Below are 22170 nucleotides of genomic sequence, written 5' to 3' on the forward strand. Positions count from 1 at the left end.
AGGTGTAGAGAACCAATCCAATCCAATGTATTGGTCACATGCTTCGTAAAACAACAGGGTAGAGAACCAATCCAATCCAATGTATTGGTCACATGCTTCGTAAAACAACAGGGTAGAGAACCAATCCAATCCAATGTATTGGTCACATGCTTCGTAAAACAACAGGTGTAGAGAACCAATCCAATCCAATGTATTGGTCACATGCTTCGTAAAACAACAGGTGTAGAGAACCAATCCAATCCAATGTATTGGTCACATGCTTCGTAAAACAACAGGTGTAGAGAACCAATCCAATCCAATGTATTGGTCACATGCTTCGTAAAACAACAGGGTAGAGAACCAATCCAATCCAATGTATTGGTCACATGCTTCGTAAAACAACAGGGTAGAGAACCAATCCAATCCAATGTATTGGTCACATGCTTCGTAAAACAACAGGGTAGAGAACCAATCCAATCCAATATATTGGTCACATGCTTCGTAAAACAACAGGTGTAGAGAACCAATCCAATCCAATGTATTGGTCACATGCTTCGTAAAACAACAGGTGTAGAGAACCAATCCAATCCAATGTATTGGTCACATGCTTCGTAAAACAACAGGTGTAGAGAACCAATCCAATCCAATGTATTGGTCACATGCTTCGTAAAACAACAGGTGTAGAGAACCAATCCAATCCAATGTATTGGTCACATGCTTCGTAAAACAACAGGTGTAGAGAACCAATCCAATCCAATGTATTGGTCACATGCTTCGTAAAACAACAGGTGTAGAGAACCAATCCAATCCAATGTATTGGTCACATGCTTCGTAAAACAACAGGTGTAGAGAACCAATCCAATCCAATATATTGGTCACATGCTTCGTAAAACAACAGGTGTAGAGAACCAATCCAATCCAATGTATTGGTCACATGCTTCGTAAAACAACAGGTGTAGAGAACCAATCCAATCCAATGTATTGGTCACATGCTTCGTAAAACAACAGGGTAGAGAACCAATCCAATCCAATATATTGGTCACATGCTTCGTAAAACAACAGGTGTAGAGAACCAATCCAATCCAATGTATTGGTCACATGCTTCGTAAAACAACAGGGTAGAGAACCAATCCAATCCAATGTATTGGTCACATGCTTCGTAAAACAACAGGGTAGAGAACCAATCCAATCCAATGTATTGGTCACATGCTTCTTAAAACAACAGGTGTAGAGAACCAATCCAATCCAATGTATTGGTCACATGCTTCGTAAAACAACAGGTGTAGAGAACCAATCCAATCCAATGTATTGGTCACATGCTTCGTAAAACAACAGGTGTAGAGAACCAATCCAATCCAATGTATTGGTCACATGCTTCGTAAAACAACAGGGTAGAGAACCAATCCAATCCAATGTATTGGTCACATGCTTCGTAAAACAACAGGGTAGAGAACCAATCCAATCCAATGTATTGGTCACATGCTTCGTAAAACAACAGGTGTAGAGAACCAATCCAATCCAATATATTGGTCACATGCTTCGTAAAACAACAGGTGTAGAGAACCAATCCAATCCAATATATTGGTCACATGCTTCGTAAAACAAAGGTAAAACAATCCAATCCAATATATTGGTCACATGCTTCGTAAAACAACAGGTGTAGAGAACCAATCCAATCCAATGTAATGGTCACATGCTTCGTAAAACAACAGGTGTAGAGAACCAATCCAATCCAATGTATTGGTCACATGCTTCGTAAAACAACAGGGTAGAGAACCAATCCAATCCAATGTATTGGTCACATGCTTCGTAAAACAACAGGTGTAGAGAAACCAATCCAATCCAATGTAATGGTCACATGCTTCGTAAAACAACAGGGTAGAGAACCAATCCAATCCAATGTATTGGTCACATGCTTCGTAAAATAACAGGTGTAGAGAACCAATCCAATCCAATGTATTGGTCACATGCTTCGTAAAACAACAGGTGTAGAGAACCAATCCAATCCAATGTATTGGTCACATGCTTCGTAAAACAACAGGTGTAGAGAACCAATCCAATCCAATGTATTGGTCACATGCTTCGTAAAACAACAGGTGTAGAGAACCAATCCAATCCAATGTATTGGTCACATGCTTCGTAAAACAACAGGTGTAGAGAACCAATCCAATCCAATGTATTGGTCACATGCTTCGTAAAACAACAGGGTAGAGAACCAATCCAATCCAATGTATTGGTCACATGCTTCGTAAAACAACAGGGTAGAGAACCAATCCAATCCAATGTATTGGTCACATGCTTCGTAAAACAACAGGGTAGAGAACCAATCCAATCCAATATATTGGTCACATGCTTCGTAAAACAACAGGTGTAGAGAACCAATCCAATCCAATATATTGGTCACATGCTTCGTAAAACAACAGGTGTAGAGAACCAATCCAATCCAATGTATTGGTCACATGCTTCGTAAAACAACAGGTGTAGAGAACCAATCCAATCCAATGTATTGGTCACATGCTTCGTAAAACAACAGGGTAGAGAACCAATCCAATCCAATGTATTGGTCACATGCTTCGTAAAACAACAGGTGTAGAGAAACAATCCAATCCAATGTATTGGTCACATGCTTCGTAAAACAACAGGGTAGAGAACCAATCCAATCCAATGTATTGGTCACATGCTTCGTAAAACAACAGGGTAGAGAACCAATCCAATCCAATGTATTGGTCACATGCTTCGTAAAACAACAGGTGTAGAGAACCAATCCAATCCAATGTATTGGTCACATGCTTCGTAAAACAACAGGTGTAGAGAACCAATCCAATCCAATGTATTGGTCACATGCTTCGTAAAACAACAGGTGTAGAGAACCAATCCAATCCAATGTATTGGTCACATGCTTCGTAAAACAACAGGGTAGAGAAACAATCCAATCCAATGTATTGGTCACATGCTTCGTAAAACAACAGGGTAGAGAACCAATCCAATCCAATGTATTGGTCACATGCTTCGTAAAACAACAGGGTAGAGAACCAATCCAATCCAATATATTGGTCACATGCTTCGTAAAACAACAGGTGTAGAGAACCAATCCAATCCAATATATTGGTCACATGCTTCGTAAAACAACAGGTGTAGAGAACCAATCCAATCCAATGTATTGGTCACATGCTTCGTAAAACAACAGGTGTAGAGAACCAATCCAATCCAATGTATTGGTCACATGCTTCGTAAAACAACAGGTGTAGAGAACCAATCCAATCCAATGTATTGGTCACATGCTTCGTAAAACAACAGGTGTAGAGAACCAATCCAATCCAATGTATTGGTCACATGCTTCGTAAAACAACAGGTGTAGAGAACCAATCCAATCCAATGTATTGGTCACATGCTTCGTAAAACAACAGGTGTAGAGAACCAATCCAATCCAATGTATTGGTCACATGCTTCGTAAAACAACAGGGTAGAGAACCAATCCAATCCAATGTATTGGTCACATGCTTCGTAAAACAACAGGTGTAGAGAACCAATCCAATCCAATGTATTGGTCACATGCTTCGTAAAACAACAGGTGTAGAGAACCAATCCAATCCAATGTATTGGTCACATGCTTCGTAAAACAACAGGTGTAGAGAACCAATCCAATCCAATATATTGGTCACATGCTTCGTAAAACAACAGGTGTAGAGAACCAATCCAATCCAATATATTGGTCACATGCTTCGTAAAACAACAGGTGTAGAGAACCAATCCAATCCAATATATTGGTCACATGCTTCGTAAAACAACAGGTGTAGAGAACCAATCCAATCCAATGTAATGGTCACATGCTTCGTAAAACAACAGGTGTAGAGAACCAATCCAATCCAATGTATTGGTCACATGCTTCGTAAAACAACAGGGTAGAGAACCAATCCAATCCAATGTATTGGTCACATGCTTCGTAAAACAACAGGTGTAGAGAACCAATCCAATCCAATGTAATGGTCACATGCTTCGTAAAACAACAGGGTAGAGAACCAATCCAATCCAATGTATTGGTCACATGCTTCGTAAAATAACAGGTGTAGAGAACCAATCCAATCCAATGTATTGGTCACATGCTTCGTAAAACAACAGGTGTAGAGAACCAATCCAATCCAATGTATTGGTCACATGCTTCGTAAAACAACAGGGTAGAGAACCAATCCAATCCAATATATTGGTCACATGCTTCGTAAAACAACAGGTGTAGAGAACCAATCCAATCCAATGTATTGGTCACATGCTTCGTAAAACAACAGGGTAGAGAACCAATCCAATCCAATGTATTGGTCACATGCTTCGTAAAACAACAGGGTAGAGAACCAATCCAATCCAATGTATTGGTCACATGCTTCGTAAAACAACAGGTGTAGAGAACCAATCCAATCCAATGTATTGGTCACATGCTTCGTAAAACAACAGGTGTAGAGAACCAATCCAATCCAATGTATTGGTCACATGCTTCGTAAAACAACAGGTGTAGAGAACCAATCCAATCCAATGTATTGGTCACATGCTTCGTAAAACAACAGGGTAGAGAACCAATCCAATCCAATGTATTGGTCACATGCTTCGTAAAACAACAGGGTAGAGAACCAATCCAATCCAATGTATTGGTCACATGCTTCGTAAAACAACAGGGTAGAGAACCAATCCAATCCAATATATTGGTCACATGCTTCGTAAAACAACAGGTGTAGAGAACCAATCCAATCCAATATATTGGTCACATGCTTCGTAAAACAACAGGTGTAGAGAACCAATCCAATCCAATGTATTGGTCACATGCTTCGTAAAACAACAGGTGTAGAGAACCAATCCAATCCAATGTATTGGTCACATGCTTCGTAAAACAACAGGTGTAGAGAACCAATCCAATCCAATGTATTGGTCACATGCTTCGTAAAACAACAGGTGTAGAGAACCAATCCAATCCAATGTATTGGTCACATGCTTCGTAAAACAACAGGTGTAGAGAACCAATCCAATCCAATGTATTGGTCACATGCTTCGTAAAACAACAGGTGTAGAGAACCAATCCAATCCAATGTATTGGTCACATGCTTCGTAAAACAACAGGGTAGAGAACCAATCCAATCCAATGTATTGGTCACATGCTTCGTAAAACAACAGGTGTAGAGAACCAATCCAATCCAATGTATTGGTCACATGCTTCGTAAAACAACATTTTTTTTAATTATAGAAGATAGTGACACAAGGAATAAATCCACAATGAATAACGATAACATGGCTGTATAATATACCAGTACTGAGTCAATGTGCAGGGGTACGAGGTAATAACATGGCTGTATACACTGGCTACCAGTACTGAGTCAATGTGCAGGGGTACGAGGTAATAACATGGCTGTATAATGTACAGGGGTACGAGGTAATAACATGGCTGTATAATATACCAGTACTGAGTCAATGTGCAGGGGTACGAGGTAATAACATGGCTGTATACACTGGCTACCAGTACTGAGTCAATGTGCAGGGGTACGAGGTAATAACATGGCTGTATAATGTACAGGGGTACGAGGTAATAACATGGCTGTATACACTGGCTACCAGTACTGAGTCAATGTACAGGGGTACGAGGTAATAACATGGCTGTATACACTGGCTACCAGTACTGAGTCAATGTGCAGGGGTACGAGGTAATAACATGGCTGTATACACTGGCTACCAGTACTGAGTCAATGTGCAGGGGTACGAGGTAATAACATGGCTGTATAATGTACAGGGGTACGAGGTAATAACATGGCTGTATAATGTACAGGGGTACGAGGTAATAACATGGCTGTATACACTGGCTACCAGTACTGAGTCAATGTGCAGGGGTATGAGGTAATAACATGGCTGTATACACTGGCTACCAGTACTGAGTCAATGTGCAGGGGTACGAGGTAATAACATGGCTGTATACACTGGCTACCAGTACTGAGTCAATGTGCAGGGGTATGAGGTAATAACATGGCTGTATACACTGGCTACCAGTACTGAGTCAATGTGCAGGGGTACGAGGTAATAACATGGCTGTATAATGTACAGGGGTACGAGGTAATAACATGGCTGTATACACTGGCTACCAGTACTGAGTCAATGTGCAGGGGTATGAGGTAATAACATGGCTGTATACACTGGCTACCAGTACTGAGTCAATGTGCAGGGGTACGAGGTAATAACATGGCTGTATACACTGGCTACCAGTACTGAGTCAATGTGCAGGGGTACGAGGTAATAACATGGCTGTATAATGTACAGGGGTACGAGGTAATAACATGGCTGTATACACTGGCTACCAGTACTGAGTCAATGTGCAGGGGTACGAGGTAATAACATGGCTGTATAATGTACAGGGGTACGAGGTAATAACATGGCTTTATACACTGGCTACCAGTACTGAGTCAATGTGCAGGGGTACGAGGTAATAACATGGCTGTATAATGTACAGGGGTACGAGGTAATAACATGGCTGTATACACTGGCTACCAGTACTGAGTCAATGTGCAGGGGTACGAGGTAATAACATGGCTGTATAATGTACAGGGGTACGAGGTAATAACATGGCTGTATACACTGGCTACCAGTACTGAGTCAATGTGCAGGGGTATGAGGTAATAACATGGCTGTATACACTGGCTACCAGTACTGAGTCAATGTGCAGGGGTACGAGGTAATAACATGACTGTATAATGTACAGGGGTACGAGGTAATAACATGGCTGTATACACTGGCTACCAGTACTGAGTCAATGTGCAGGGGTACGAGGTAATAACATGGCTGTATAATGTACAGGGGTACGAGGTAATAACATGGCTGTATACACTGGCTACCAGTACTGAGTCAATGTGCAGGGGTACGAGGTAATAACATGGCTGTATAATGTACAGGGGTATGAGGTAATAACATGGCTGTATACACTGGGTACCAGTACTGAGTCGATGTACAGGGGTACGAGGTAATAGCATGGCTATATACAGGAAGTACCAGTACTGAGTCAATGTGCAGGGGTACGAGGTAATAACATGACTGAATAATGTACAGGGGTACAAGGTAATAGCGTGGCTATATACAGGAAGTACCAGTACCGAGTCAATGTGCAGGGGTACGAGGTAATAACATGGCTGTATACACTGGGTATCAGTACTGAGTCAATGTGCAGGGGTACGAGGTAATAACATGGCTGTATACACCGGCTACCAGTACCGAGTCAATGTGCAGGGGTACAAGGTAATAACATGGCTGTATACACTGGGTACCAGTACTGAGTCAATGTGCAGGGGTACGAGGTAATAACATGACTGAATACACTGGGTATCCGTACTGAGTCAATGTGCAGGGGTACGAGGTAATAACATGGCTATATACACTGGGTACCAGTACTGAGTCAATGTGTAGTGGTACGAGGTAGTTGAGGTAGATATGTACATATAGGGATAAAGTGACTAAGCAACAGGATAGATAATAGACAGTAACAGCAGTGTATGTGATGAGACAAGAGTTGGGTCAATGCAGATAGTCCGGGTGGATACAGTATTTGGTAACTTTACTCTTTACAGCCCTGCATTTAAAATGTAAATAAAGTGGACTTGTTTGTTACTGTTACACACAACATCCCATAATATCAAAGTAGACTACACAGAATGATTTCATGGTTTTGTGCAGATAGTCAGATGCTTCGTGGAGAGACACATCATGTTGTTCTCCAGAATGAACCAGTCACTACGAAGATACAGACTCTCTCCTCTGGTCTCTCCTCTCTCCTCTGGTCTCTCCTCTCCTCTCCCCTCTGGACTTTCATCTTTTCTCTCCTCTGGTCTTTCCTCTCTCCTCTGGTCTCTCCTCTCTCCTCTGGTCTCTCCTCTCCTCTCTCCTCTGGTCTCTCCTCTGGTCTCCCCTCTCCCCTAATTAATCATAAATTAAAATCTGAAATGTCTTGAGTCAATAAGTATTCAATCCCTTTGTTATGGCAAAGCCTAAATAAATTCAGGAGTACAAAAATGTACTTAACAAATCACATAATAAATTGCATGGACTCTATGTGTGCGGAAAATAAATGACTAGCTCATCTCCGTACCCCACACATACAATTATCCGTCAGGTCCCTCAGTGGAGCAGTGAATTTCAAACATAGATTCAACCACAAAGAACAGGTTGTTTTTGCCTCGCGGAGAACGTCACCTAGATGGTAGATGGGTAAAAAATAAAATAAAAAAAGCAGACATTGAATTTGAGGTGAAGTTATTAATTACACTTTGGATGGTGTATCAATACACCCAGTCACTACGAAGATACAGACACCCTTCCTAACTTTGGATGGTGTATCAATACACCCAGTCACTACGAAGATACAGACACCCTTCCTAACTTTGGATGGTGTATCAATACACCCAGTCACTACGAAGATACAGACACCCTTCCTAACTTTGGATGGTGTATCAATACACCCAGTCACTACGAAGATACAGACACCCTTCCTAACTTTGGATGGTGTATCAATACACCCAGTCACTACGAAGATACAGACACCCTTCCTAACTTTGGATGGTGTATCAATACACCCAGTCACTACGAAGATACAGACAACCCTTCCTAACTTTGGATGGTGTATCATACACCCAGTCCACTACGAAGATACAGACACCCTTCCTAACTTTGGATGGTGTATCAATACACCCAGTCACTACGAAGATACAGACACCCTTCCTAACTTTGGATGGTGTATCAATACACCCAGTCACTACGAAGATACAGACACCCTTCCTAACTTTGGATGGTGTATCAATACACCCAGTCACTACGACAGATACAGACACCCTTCCTAACTTTGGATGGTGTATCAATACACCCAGTCACTAACGAAGATACAGACACCCTTCCTAACTTTGGATGGTGTATCAATACCCCAGTCACTACGAAGATACAGACACCCTTCCTAACTTTGGATGGTGTATCAATACACCCAGTCACTACGAAGATACAGACACCCTTCCTAACTTTGGATGGTGTATCAATACACCCAGTCACTACGAAGATACAGACACCCTTCCTAACTTTGGATGGTGTATCAATACACCCAGTCACTACGAAGATACAGACACCCTTCCTAACTTTGGATGGTGTATCAATACACCCAGTCACTACGAAGATACAGGCACCCTTCCTAACTTTGGATGGTGTATCAATACACCCAGTCACTACGAAGATACAGGCACCCTTCCTAACTTTGGATGGTGTATCAATACACCCAGTCACTACGAAGATACAGACACCCTTCCTAACTTTGGATGGTGTATCAATACACCCAGTCACTACGAAGATACAGACACCCTTCCTAACTTTGGATGGTGTATCAATACACCCAGTCACTACGAAGATACAGACACCCTTCCTAACTTTGGATGGTGTATCAATACACCCAGTCACTACGAAGATACAGACACCCTTCCTAACTTTGGATGGTGTATCAATACACCCAGTCACTACGAAGATACAGACACCCTTCCTAACTTTGGATGGTGTATCAATACACCCAGTCACTACGAAGATACAGGCATCCTTCCTTACTCAGTTGCCGGAGAGGAAGGAAACCGCTCAGTGAAGCCAATGGGGACTTTAAAACAGTTACAGAGTTTCATGGCTGTGAAAGGAGAGAACTGAGGATGGGATCAAAAACATTGTAGTTACTCCACAATACTAACTGAGGATGGATCAACAACATTGTAGTTACTCCACAATACTAACCTAATTAACAGAGTGAAAAGAAGGACGGCTGTACAGAATAAAACATATTCGTTGCTTCCAGAGGTAGTTTGTAACTCAGTAGTGGAGTATTGCAACCGAGGACAGGTGCTTTTTACGCGCAATGCTTCAGCACACGGCGGTCCCGTTCTGTGAGCTTGTGTGGCCTACCACTTCACGGTCGAGCCGTTGTTGCTCCTAGACGTTTCAACTTCACAATAACAGCACTTACCAGTTGCCCGGGGCAGCTCTAGCAAGGCAGGAATTTTATGAACTGACTTGTTGGAAAGGTGGCATCCTATTGGCGGTGCCACGTTGAAAGTCACTGAGCTCTTCAGTAAGGCCATTCTACTGCCATTGTTTGTCCATGGAGATTGCATGGCTGTGTGCTCGATGTTGTACACTTCTCAGCAACGAGTGTGGCTGAAATAGCTGAATCCACTGATTTGAAGGTAGAACTGTTTATTTTGGCAGTCCTTTCCCTTTCTCTGTCTGTGGTTCAGATGTATTTTAGTTTGGTCAGTTGATTCAATTGTGAGTTTGATTCCCTTTTGAGTCACATAAGGGTTATGAAAGGGTTTTATTTTATCCAAAGTATGCTAACAGAAAGAGGAACCCGACAGGGATATCCTCTCTCCCCTCCTCAAGTTATTAACGTTACTATTCCCCTCTCTCTCTCTCTCTCTCTCTCTCTCTCTCTCTCTCTCTCTCTCTCTCTCTCTCTCTCTCTCTCTGTCTCTCTCCCTCTCTCTCTCCCTCTCTCTCCCTGTCTCTCTCTCTCTCTCTCTCTCTCTCTCTCTCTCTCTCTCTCTCTCTCTCTCTCTCTGTCTCTCTCTCTCTCTCTCTCTCTCTCTCTCTGTCTCTCTCTCTCTCTCTCTCTCTCTCTCTGTCTCTCTCTCTCTGTCTCTCTCTCTCTCTGTCTCTCTCTCTCTCTCTCTCTCTCTCTCTCTGTCTCTCTCTCTCTCTCTCTCTCTCTCTCTCTCTCTCTCTCTCTCTCTCTCTCTCTCTCTCTCTCTCTCTCTCTCTCGCTCACTCCCCCCCCCTCTCTCTCTATCTGTCTTTGTGTGTATCAGTATCTGGAGTTCTGTGATGAGATACTGGTGTTGGAGAGTGGGAAGATAAAGGAGTCAGGGACACACAAAGCTCTGATGAAAGCTAAAGGCCGATACGCACAGATGATCAACAACTTCCAGATGGAGAATTCACAGGTAAGATCTCCCGTCATCCATCTGGTTTCAGAGCCAATAGATACAGGTAAGATCTCCCGTTATCCATCTCTACCTCTGGTTTCAGAGCCAATAGATACAGGTAAGATCTCCCGTCATCCATCTGGTTTCAGAGCCAATAGATACAGGTAAGATCTCCCGTTATCCATCTCTACCTCTGGTTTCAGAGCCAATAGATACAGGTAAGATCTCCCGTTATCCATCTCTACCTCTGGTTTCAGAGCCAATAGATACAGGTAAGATCTCCCGTTATCCATCTCTACCTCTGGTTTCAGAGCCAATAGATACAGGTAAGATCTCCCGTTATCCATCTGGTTTCAGAGCCAATAGATACAGGTAAGATCTCCCGTTATCCATCTGGTTTCAGAGCCAATAGATACAGGTAAGATCTCCCGTCATCCATCTCTACCTCTGGTTTCAGAGCCAATAGAAACAGTCCGTAAGGGTGGAGCCAAGAGGAACTGTCATGTTTTATTATTCATTCATTGACGACAGCAACAAACAACCAATTCAATCACTATCCAATAACATCGTTAGGATCGGTCCTCCTGAAGGAGACTATTCCCAGTCTAGATATCATGGTTTAGTCTAGTTTATTAGGATCAGTCCTCCTGAAGGAGACTATGTCCAGTCTAGATATCATGTATCATGTTTTAGTCTAGTTTATTAGGATCCCCATTAGCTGTTGCACATGCTGCCACTTCTCTTCCTGGGTTTTCCACACAAAACATCAAATACACAGTCGTATACTGTATTGTCAAGACTCTCGAGAGACGTCAATAAATATATTTCTCCTACATTAATGTATATCACTTAATCCTGTACGTTAGGAACAACCTGAGGAGCAGCCGACACAACCAGACCCCATCGACACGAAGGAGAAGAACCTGGATGATCACAAGGGAAAAGGACTAGAAAACCCAGGTTTGATAAGCTTGAGATCCATTCATATCTCAACATAGACACGGTCTGTTCTCCACATCCTGTATGTATGATAAGCTTGAGATCCATTCATATCTCAACATAGACACGGTCTGTTCTCCACATCCTGTATGTATGATAAGCTAGAGATCCATTCATATCTCAACATAGACACGGTCTGTTCTCCACATCCTGTATGTATGATAAGCTAGAGATCCATTCATATCTCAACATAGACACGGTCTGTTCTCCACATCCTGTATGTATGATAAGCTAGAGATCCATTCATATCTCAACATAGACACGGTCTGTTCTCCACATCCTGTATGTATGATAAACTAGAGATCCATTCATATCTCAACATAGACACGGTCTGTTCTCCACATCCTGTATGTATGATAAACTAGAGATCCATTCATATCTCAACATAGACACGGTCTGTTCTCCACATCCTGTATGTATGATAAGCTAGCTGTAATACTATTGGAAACAAAAGGTTTTTGTTCTCGTGTCTTGTTTCATACATTACATTCTTATATGTAGCTCTGCGTGAAAAGGTCTGTTGTGTGTCATTACTGGGATTTAAGTCACGTCTTTTTTCTCTCCGACAGCTTTTGACATGTCTGATGAGAAACCAGACGAGTCGGGAGGAAGTCGATCGGTATCACATGACGTCAGCGGTAATTTTAGTCCTCCATTCCTTCACATTCTAATCCTCAAACTGTATTATTATGGCTGTACAAAGTGTGACATTTTAAATGAACAAATCAATTAATTCTATCAACATGATGTTTGTTGTTGTTTATTATGTTTGTTGTTGTTGCTGTTGCTGTTGATGATGTCTGTTGATATTTGTTGTTGTTGTTTATTATGGTTGTTGTTTATTATGTTGTTGTTGATGATGCCTGTTTATATTTTTTGTTGTTTATTATGGTTGTTGTTGTTTTGTTATGGTTGTTGTTATTGCTGTTGCTGTTGATAGTTGTTGTTGTTGTTGTTGTTGTTGTCTGGTAGAGTCTAAGGACCAGCTGGTGACTCAGGAGGGTTCTCAGGAGGGTTCTGTTGCCTGGAGGACCTACCACCAGTACTGTAAAGCTGCAGGAGGTTAGGTCTCTCCTCTCTCCTCTGGTCTCTCCTCTGGTCTCTCCTCTGGTCTCTCCTCTCTCCTCTGGTCTCTCCTCTCTCCTCTGGTCTCTCCTCTGGTCTCTCCTCTGGTCTCTCCTCTCTCCTCTGGTCTCTCCTCTCTCCTCTGGTCTCTCCTCTCTCCTCTGGTCTCTCCTATGGTGTCTCCTCTGGTCTCTCCTCTCTCTGGTTTCTCCTCTGGTCTCTCCACTGGTCTCTTCTCTGGTCTCCCCTATCCCCTCTTCTCTGGTGTCTCCTCTGGTCTCTCCTCTGGTCTCTCCCCTTTCCTTTTGTCTCTCCTCTGGTGTCTCCTCTTGTCTCTGGTGTCTCCTCTGGTGTCTCTTCTGGTCTCTCCTCTAGTCTCTCCTCTCTCCTCTGGTGTCTCCTCTGTTGTCTCCTCTGGTCTCTCCTCTGGTCTCTCCTCTCCCCTCTCCTTTGGTCTCTCCTCTGGTGTCTCCTCTGGTGTCTTCTCTTGTCTCTCCTCTAGTCTCTCCTCTCTCCTCTTGTCTCTCCTCTAGTCTCTCCTCTAGTCTCTCCTCTTGTGTCTCCTCTGGTCTCTGCTCTGGTCTCTCCTCTCTCCTCTGGTCTCTCCTTTCTCCTCTGGTCTCTCCTCTCCTCTCTCCTCTGGTCTCTCCTCTGATCTCCCCTCTCCTCTCCCCTCTGGTCTTTCATCTTTTCTCTCCTCTGGTCTTTCCTCTCTCCTCTGGTCTCTCCTCTCTCCTCTGGTCTCTCCTCTCCTCTCTCCTCTGGTCTTTCCTCTCTCCTCTGGTCTCTCCTCTCTCCTCTGGTCTCTCCTCTCCTCTCCCCTCTGGTCTTTCATCTCCTCTCCCCTCTGGTCTTTCATCTTTTCTCTCCTCTGGTCTCTCCTCTCTCCTCTGGTCTCTCCTCTCTCCTCTGGTCTCTCCTCTCCTCTCTCTTCTGGTCTCTCCTCTGGTCTCCCCTCTCCTCTCCCCTCTGGTCTTTCATCTTTTCTCTCCTCTGGTCTTTCCTCTCTCATCTGGTCTCTCCTCTTGATATTTTTTTTCTTGTTTTTTTTCTCCTTCATTTAACCAGGTAAGCTAGTTAATAATAAGAACAAGTTCTCATTTACAATTGTCTCTGATCTCTCATCTTTTCTCTCCTCCCGTCTCTCCTCTCTCATCTGGTCTCTCCTCTCTCATCTGGTCTCTCCTCTCTCCTCTGGTCTCTCATCTTTTCTCTCCTCTGGTCTCTCCTCTCCCCTCTGGTCTCTCGTCTGGTCTCTGATCTTTTCTCTCCTCTGGTCTCACCTCTGGTGTCTCTGGTCTCCAGGGTACATACTGCTGTCTCTCATCATCATCATCTTCATCTGCTTGGTGGGGACCACTGCCTTCAGCAACTGGTGGCTCAGCTACTGGCTGGAGCAGGGATCAGGGGTAAGTCTACTGTAGTGACTTTTCCTTATGTTTTTAAATGTTTGTCAATTGACCCTTCGCTAGGCCCCTACCCCCTTTGGTTACTATAGCAACCTCTGACAACATTTTCTCTGGAAGACCAATTCATCACTCAAACCACTGGGGGAAATCCCCCTTACAATGATGACGATGAAGACCAATTCATCACTCAAACCACTGGGCGAAATCCCCATTACAATGATGATGATGAAGACTAAATTCATCACTCAAACCACTGGCGAAATCCCCCTTACAATGATGACGATGAAGACTAAATTCATCACTCAAACCACTGGGCAAAATCCCCCTTACAATGATGACGATGAAGACTAAATTCATCACTCAAACCACTGGCAAAATCGCCCTTACAATGATGACGATGAAGACCAATTCATCACTCAAACCACTGGGAGAAATCCCCCTTACAATGATGACGATGAAGACTAAATTCATCACTCAAACCACTGGCAAAATCCCCCTTACAATGATGACGATGAAGACTAAATTCATCACTCAAACCACTGGCGAAATCCCCCTTACAATGATGACGATGAAGACTAAATTCATCACTCAAACCACTGGGAGAAATCCCCCTTACAATGATGACGATGAAGACTAAATTCATCACTCAAACCACTGGCAAAATCGCCCTTACAATGATGACGATGAAGACTAAATTCATCACTCAAACCACTGGGAGAAATCCCCCTTACAATGATGACGATGAGGACTAAATTCATCACTCAAACCACTGGCAAAATCCCCCTTACAATGATGACGATGAAGACTAAATTCATCACTCAAACCACTGGCGAAATCCCCCTTACAATGATGACGATGAAGACTAAATTCATCACTCAAACCACTGGGAGAAATCCCCCTTACAATGATGACGATGAAGACCAATTCATCACTCAAACCACTGGCGAAATCCCCAGATGAAATGAAACCCTTGTTAATCAGAAGACACCTGGGTATGTTGTAATGGACTGGTATTACAATTTATTCACGGGAAACCTGTAAAATGATGTTTTGTTTTGCTGTCAGCAAGCAGTCAAAGCTATAACTGCTTTTGGAAGCTAACTGTTGCTCTCAAATTTGCATCATGATGATAGCAGATGAGAGTTGTATTCATAACATGGCTAACTTAGCTAACTAACATATATTTTGCGAAAACATGTTATATTGAGTGGCTAGCTCGTGTTATCAAAGTTTGGTGGTCAATGAGACTGAGAGCTAGCTAACCAGCGGAGCTAGCAAACAATGTAACGAAAGTATAATTTCGGATTTAAAAAAACACTAACATCAACAGGCTTTTCAGGAATCATAGTAGCAAGTACCGCTTGGTGCACTCTTAAATTATTTTGCCGTTTAAAATATTTATGTTTTGAAGAGAACTCAGTGTTTTCTGCCATTTCCCTTACTGGCTTTCATGCATTTGAAACGTGAGCTTGTCTGAGATGTTGGACTCGACGACAGTTGCTATCTATTGGAGCGCTGCGATTGGTTTTCCCAAAGAATTCTCAATTGTATCAACAGTTTGTCCTATTTTAGCAGATCAGATTACATCTGTGGCTAGCACAAGTAAAACATGTAACAGAACATTCTGCATATGTTTTTATAGTTAAAACATTCTTAGTACCTTGCACAGTAACTAAGCCAAACTAACAGGCTCTTTAACGTGTGATTTCAGACAGCGAACGTGTCGAATTCCACCGCAGGGAACATCTCCCTGAACCCTGACCTGAGCTTCTACCAGATGATTTACGGCCTGGTGGTGGTGGCCATGCTGGTCTTCAGCTTCATCAAGGGCTACTCTTTCACCAAAGTCACGTTGCACGCATCCTCCAAGCTACACGACACCATGTTCAGAAACGTAACTACCACACACAACACCACTGTTATCAATCACACTACCACACAACACCACTGTTATCAGTCACACTACCACACAACACCACTGTTATCAATCCCACTACCACACAACACCACTGTTATCAATCACACTACCACACAACACCACTGTTATCAATCACACTACCACACAACACCACTCTTGTCAATTGTATTGAAAAGGGACGAGGGAGAGGGACAGTGAGGGATGATCACCAAACATTATTGAGGAGAGAGGGGACATCCCTGTCTTGTTCCACAACAAATAGCTGGGTTGGTGTTGTACCTTTACTTTGGGATATAAAGAATCGTAAACACCCTGGACTGTCTGGGGTTCAGACCCTGGGCAACCCCATGAGTCATGCTACTTTACATATTAGCAGTGGATAGGTCTCTGAAGATATACACTACTATTCAAAAGTTTGGGGTCACTTAGAAATGTCCTTTGTTTTTGAAAGAAAAGCCATTGGCCATTTTGAGCCTGTAATCGAACCCACAAAATGCTGATGCTCCAGATACTCAACTAGTCTAAAGAAGGCCAGTTTTATTGCTTCTTTAATCAGAACAACAGTTTTCAGCTGTGCTAACGTAATTGCGAAAGCCTTTTAAAATGATAAACTTGGATTAGCTAACACGGTGTACCATTGGAACACAGGAATGGTGGTTGCTTATAATAGATATTCCATTAAAAATCAGCCGTTTCCAACTACAATAGTCATTTACAACATTAACAATGTCTACACTGTATTTATGATCAATTTGATGTTATTTTATTGGACCAAAAAAATGTGCTTTTCTTTAAAAAACAAGGACATTTCTAAGTGACCCCAAACTTTTGAACGGTAGTGTATGTCATGAAGCTCTTCCAGTAGCGTTGTGTTTCATCAATCCTCTCATCACCCTAACCCCTGGGTCCTGTCCTCTCATCACCCTAACCCCTGGGTCCTGTCCTCTCATCACCCTAACCCCTGGGTCCTGTCCTCTCATCACCCTAACCCCTGGGTCCTGTCTGTGTCGTAGATCCTGAACAGCCCCATGAGTTTCTTTGACACCACTCCAACGGGACGTATGGTGAACCGTTTTTCCAAGGACCAGGATGAGGTGGATACCATGCTGCCCTTCAACATGGAGAACTTCCTGCAGTTCTGCCTGATGGTCACCTACACCATCGTCACCATCTCGGCCGTGTTCCCTCCCCTACTCATCGCCATCACACTGCTGGGAGCCATCTTCACACTCATACTCTAGTGAGTCAACCGGCATCTTCACACTCATACTCTAGTGAGTCAACCGGCATCTTCACACTCATACTCTAGTGAGTCAACCGGCATCTTCACACTCATACTCTAGTGAGTCAACCGGCTTCTTCACACTCATACTCTAGTGAGTCAACCGGCATCTTCACACTCATACTCTAGTGAGTCAACCGGCATCTTCACACTCATACTCTAGTGAGTCAACCGGCATCTTTACAGTTTACACACCCAGGGTGACATACAGTCAGCTTGGTCATTTACCCAGGGTGACATACTGTCAGTTTGGTCATTTACCCAGGGTGACATGCTGTCAGTTTGGTCATTTACCCAGAGTGACATACTGTCAGTTTGGTCATACAGTCCTGTGTGGTGTGTTCTGAGTCCTGTGTGGTGTGTTCTGAGTCCTGTGTGTTCTGAGTCCTGTGTGGTGTGGTCTGAGTCCTGTGTGTTCTGAGTCCTGTGTGGTGTGTTCTGAGTCCTGTGTGGTGTGGTCTGAGTCCTGTGTGTTCTGAGTCCTGTGTGGTGTGTTCTGAGTCCTGTGTGGTGTGTTCTGAGTCCTGTGTGGTGTGTTCTGAGTCCTGTGTGGTGTGTTCTGAGTCCTGTGTGGTGTGTTCTGAGTCTTGTGTGTTCTTAGTCCTGTGTGTTCTGAGTCATGTGTGGTGTGTTCTGAGTCCTGTGTGGTGTGTTCTGAGTCCTGTGTGGTGTGTTCTGAGTCCTGTATGTTGGGTTCTGAGTCCTGTGTGTTCTGAGTCCTGTGTGTTGAATTCTGAGTCCTGTGTGTTCTGAGTCCTGTGTTGTGTGTTCAGAGTCCTGTATGTTGTGTTCTGAGTCCTGTGTGTTGTGTTCTGAGTCCTCTGTGTTCTGAGTCCTGTGTGATGTGTTCTGAGTCCTGTGTGTTGTGTTCTGAGTCCTGTGTGTTCTGAGTATGATGTTTTCTGAGTCCTGTGTTATGTGTTCTGAGTCCTGTTTGTTCTGAGGCCTGTGTGTTCTGAGTCCTGTGTGTTCTGAGTCCTGTGTGGTGTGTTCTGAGTCCTGTATGTTGGGTTCTGAGTCCTGTGTGTTCTGAGTCCTGTGTGATGTGTTCTGAGTCCTGTGTGTTCTTAGTCCTGTGTGGTGTGTTCTGAGTCCTGTGTGTTCTGAGTCCTGTGTGTTCGTCCTGTGTGGTTTGTTCTGAGTCCTGTGTGGTGTCTTCTGAGTCCTGTGTGGTGTCTTCTGAGTCCTGTGTGATATCTCCACAGTATATTCCAGAGGAGCATCAGAGAGATGAAGAGGATGGAGAACGTGAGTCGTTCCCCCTGGATCTCCCTGACCACCTCCACCATCCAGGGCCTCACTACCATCCACGCCTACAACAAGAGAGAGCAGTACATCCAGCAGTAAGACATGTCTCCTAACCCTGACTCTGACCCTGACCCTAACCCTGACCCTGACCCTAACCCTGACCCTGACCCTGACCCTAACCCTGACCCTACAACAAGAGAGAGCAGTACATCCAGCAGTAAGACATGTCTCCTAACCCTAACCCTGACCCTAACCCTGATCCTGACCCTAACCCTGACCCTAACCACCTCCACCATCCAGGGCCTCACTACCATCCACGCCTACAATAAGAGAGAGCAGTACATCCAGCAGTAAGACATGTCTCCTAACCCTGACCCTGACCCTAACCCTGACACTAACCCTGACCCTAACCATAACCCTGACCCTAACCCTGACCTTGACCCTAACCATAACCCTGACCCTAACCCTGACCCTGACCCTAACCCTGACACTAACCCTGACCCTAACCATAACCCTGACCCTGACCCTAACCCTGACCCTGACCCTAACCCTGACCCTGACCCTGACCCTAACCCTGACCCTAACCCTGACCCTGACCCTAACCCTGACCCTAACCACCTCCACCATCCAGGGCCTCACTACCATCCACGCCTACAATAAGAGAGAGCAGTACATCCAGCAGTAAGACATGTCTCCTAACCCTGACCCTGACCCTGACCCTAACCCTGACACTAACCCTGACCCTAACCATAACCCTGACCCTAACCCTGACCTTGACCCTAACCATAACCCTGACCCTAACCCTGACCCTGACCCTGACCCTAACCCTGACCCTGACCCTAACCATAACCCTGACCCTAACCCTGACCCTGACCCTGACCCTAACCCTGACCCTGACCCTGACCCTGACCCTGACACTAACCCTGACCCTAACCATAACCCTGACCCTAACCCTGACCCTGACCCTAACCCTGACCCTGACCCTGACCCTAACCCTGACACTAACCCTGACACTAACCCTGACCCTGACCCTAACCCTGACACTAACCCTGACCCTAACCATAACCCTGACCCTGACCCTGACCCTAACCCTGACCCTAACCATAACCCTAACCCTGACCCTGACCCTAACCATAACCCTAACCCTGACCTTGACCCTAACCATAACCCTGACCCTAACCCTGACCCTAACCCTGACCATAACCCTAACCCTGACCTTGACCCTAACCCTGACCTTGACCCTAACCATAACCCTGACCCTAACCCTGACCCTAACCCTGACCCTAACCCTGACCCTGACCCTGACCCTGACCCTAACCCTGACCCTAACCCTGACCCTGACCCTGACCCTGACTCTAACCCTAAAATAAATATACATATTATATCACATATTATCATTCCAACAATGCAGACAGATCCTAGTTAAAACATACAGTGGGGAGAACAAGTATTTGAAACACTGCCGATTTTGCAGGTTTTCCCACTTACAAAGCATGTAGAGGTCTGTAATTTTTATCATAGGTACACTTCAACTGTGAGAGACGAAATCTAAAACAAAAATCCAGAAAATCACATTGTATGTAAACATTGTATGATTTTTAAGTAATGAATTTGCATTTTATTGCATGACATAAGTATTTGATACATCAGAAAAGCAGAACTTAATATTTGGTACAGAAACCTTTGTTTGCAATTACAGAGATCATACGTTTACTGTAGTTCTTGGCCAGGTTTGCACACACTGCAGCAGGGATTTTGGCCCACTCCTCCATACAGACCTTCTCCAGATCCTTCAGGTTTTGGGGCTGTCGCTGGGCAATACGGACTTTCAGCTCCCTCCAAAGATTTTCTAAAGGGTTCAGGTCTGGAAACTGGCTAGGCCACTCCTTAGTTGCCCTGGCTGTGTGTTTCAGGTCGTTGTCATGCTGGAAGACCCAGCCACGACCCATCTTCAATGCTCTTACTGAGGGAAGGAGGTTGTTGGCCAAGATCTCGCGATACATGGCCCCATCCATCCTCCCCTCAATACGGTACAGTCATCAAGTCCCCTTTGCAGAAAAGCATCCCCAAAGAATGATGTTTCCACCTCCATGCTTCACGGTTGGGATGGTGTTCTTGGGGTTGTATTCATCCTTCTTATTCCTCCAAACACGGCGAGTGGTTTAGACCAAAAATCTCTATTTTTGACTCATCAGACCACATGACCTTCTTCCATTCCTCCTCTGGATCATCCAGATGGTCATTGGCAAACTTCAGACGGGCCTGGACATGCGCTGGCTTGAGCAGGGGGACCTTGCGTGCACTGCAGAATTTTAATCCATGACGGCGTAGTGTGTTACTAATGGTTTTCTTTGAGACTGTGATCTCAGCTCTCTTCAGGTCATTGACCAGGTCCTGCCATGTAGTTCTGGGCTGATCCCTCACCTTCCACATGATCATTGATGCCCCATGAGGTGAGATCTTGCATGGAGCCCCAGACCGAGGGTGATTGAACTTCTTCCATTTTCTAATAATTGCACCAACAGTTGTTGCCTTCTCACCAAGCTGCTTGCCTATTGTCCTGTAGCCCATCCCAGCCTTGTGCAGGTCTACAATTTTATCCCTGATGTCCTTACACAGCTCTCTGGTCTTGGGCATTGTGGAGAGGTTGGAGTCTGTTTGATTGAGTGTGTGGACAGGTGTCTTTTATACAGGTAATGAGTTCAAACATGTGCAGTTAATACAGGTAATGAGTGGAGAACAGGAGGGCTTCTTAAAGAAAAACGAACAGGTTTGTGAGAGCCGGAATTCTTACTGGTTGGTAGGTGATGAAATACTTATGTCATGCAATAAAATGTAAATTAATTACTTAAAAATCATACAATGTGATTTTCTGGATTTTTGTTTTGTATTGTGTCTCTCACAGTTGAAGTGTACCTATGATAAAAATTACAGACCTCTACATGCTTTGTAAGTAGGAAAACCTGCAAAATCGGCAGTGTTTCAAATATTTGTACTCCCCACTGTACATATTATCATTCCAACAATGCAGACAGATGCTAGTTAAAAACATACATATGATTGCCTCTACCTGGGGAAATAACTTGGTCTGACCATGGTGTCCTCTACCTGGGGAAATAACTTGGTCTGACCATGGTGTCCTCTACCCTGGGGAAATAACTTGGTCTGACCATGGTGTCCTCTACCTGGGGAAATAACTTGGTCTGACCAGGGTTTCATCTACCTGGGGAAATAACTTGGTCTGACCATGGTGTCCTTTACCTGGGGAAATAACTTGGTCTGACCATAGTTTCATCTACCTGGGGAAATAAC

General features: G+C 44.0%; 1 protein-coding gene across 1 annotated transcript in view; it reads left to right on the plus strand.

The window, feature by feature from the left end:
• abcc12 (ATP-binding cassette, sub-family C (CFTR/MRP), member 12) overlaps nucleotides 1–22170 on the plus strand; it is a 114198-nt gene that overhangs the window by 71826 nt on the left and 20202 nt on the right. Inside the window, 8 exon segments of the mRNA XM_031812524.1 lie at nucleotides 10821–10955; nucleotides 11804–11897; nucleotides 12506–12574; nucleotides 12909–12998; nucleotides 14307–14410; nucleotides 16122–16304; nucleotides 17342–17568; nucleotides 18816–18953. Of these exon segments, the coding sequence (XP_031668384.1) occupies nucleotides 10821–10955; nucleotides 11804–11897; nucleotides 12506–12574; nucleotides 12909–12998; nucleotides 14307–14410; nucleotides 16122–16304; nucleotides 17342–17568; nucleotides 18816–18953 (1040 nt within the window).

The sequence above is a fragment of the Oncorhynchus kisutch genome, unplaced genomic scaffold, assembly GCF_002021735.2.
Source record: "Oncorhynchus kisutch isolate 150728-3 unplaced genomic scaffold, Okis_V2 Okis03b-Okis08b_hom, whole genome shotgun sequence".
Classification (NCBI taxonomy): domain Eukaryota; kingdom Metazoa; phylum Chordata; class Actinopteri; order Salmoniformes; family Salmonidae; genus Oncorhynchus; species Oncorhynchus kisutch.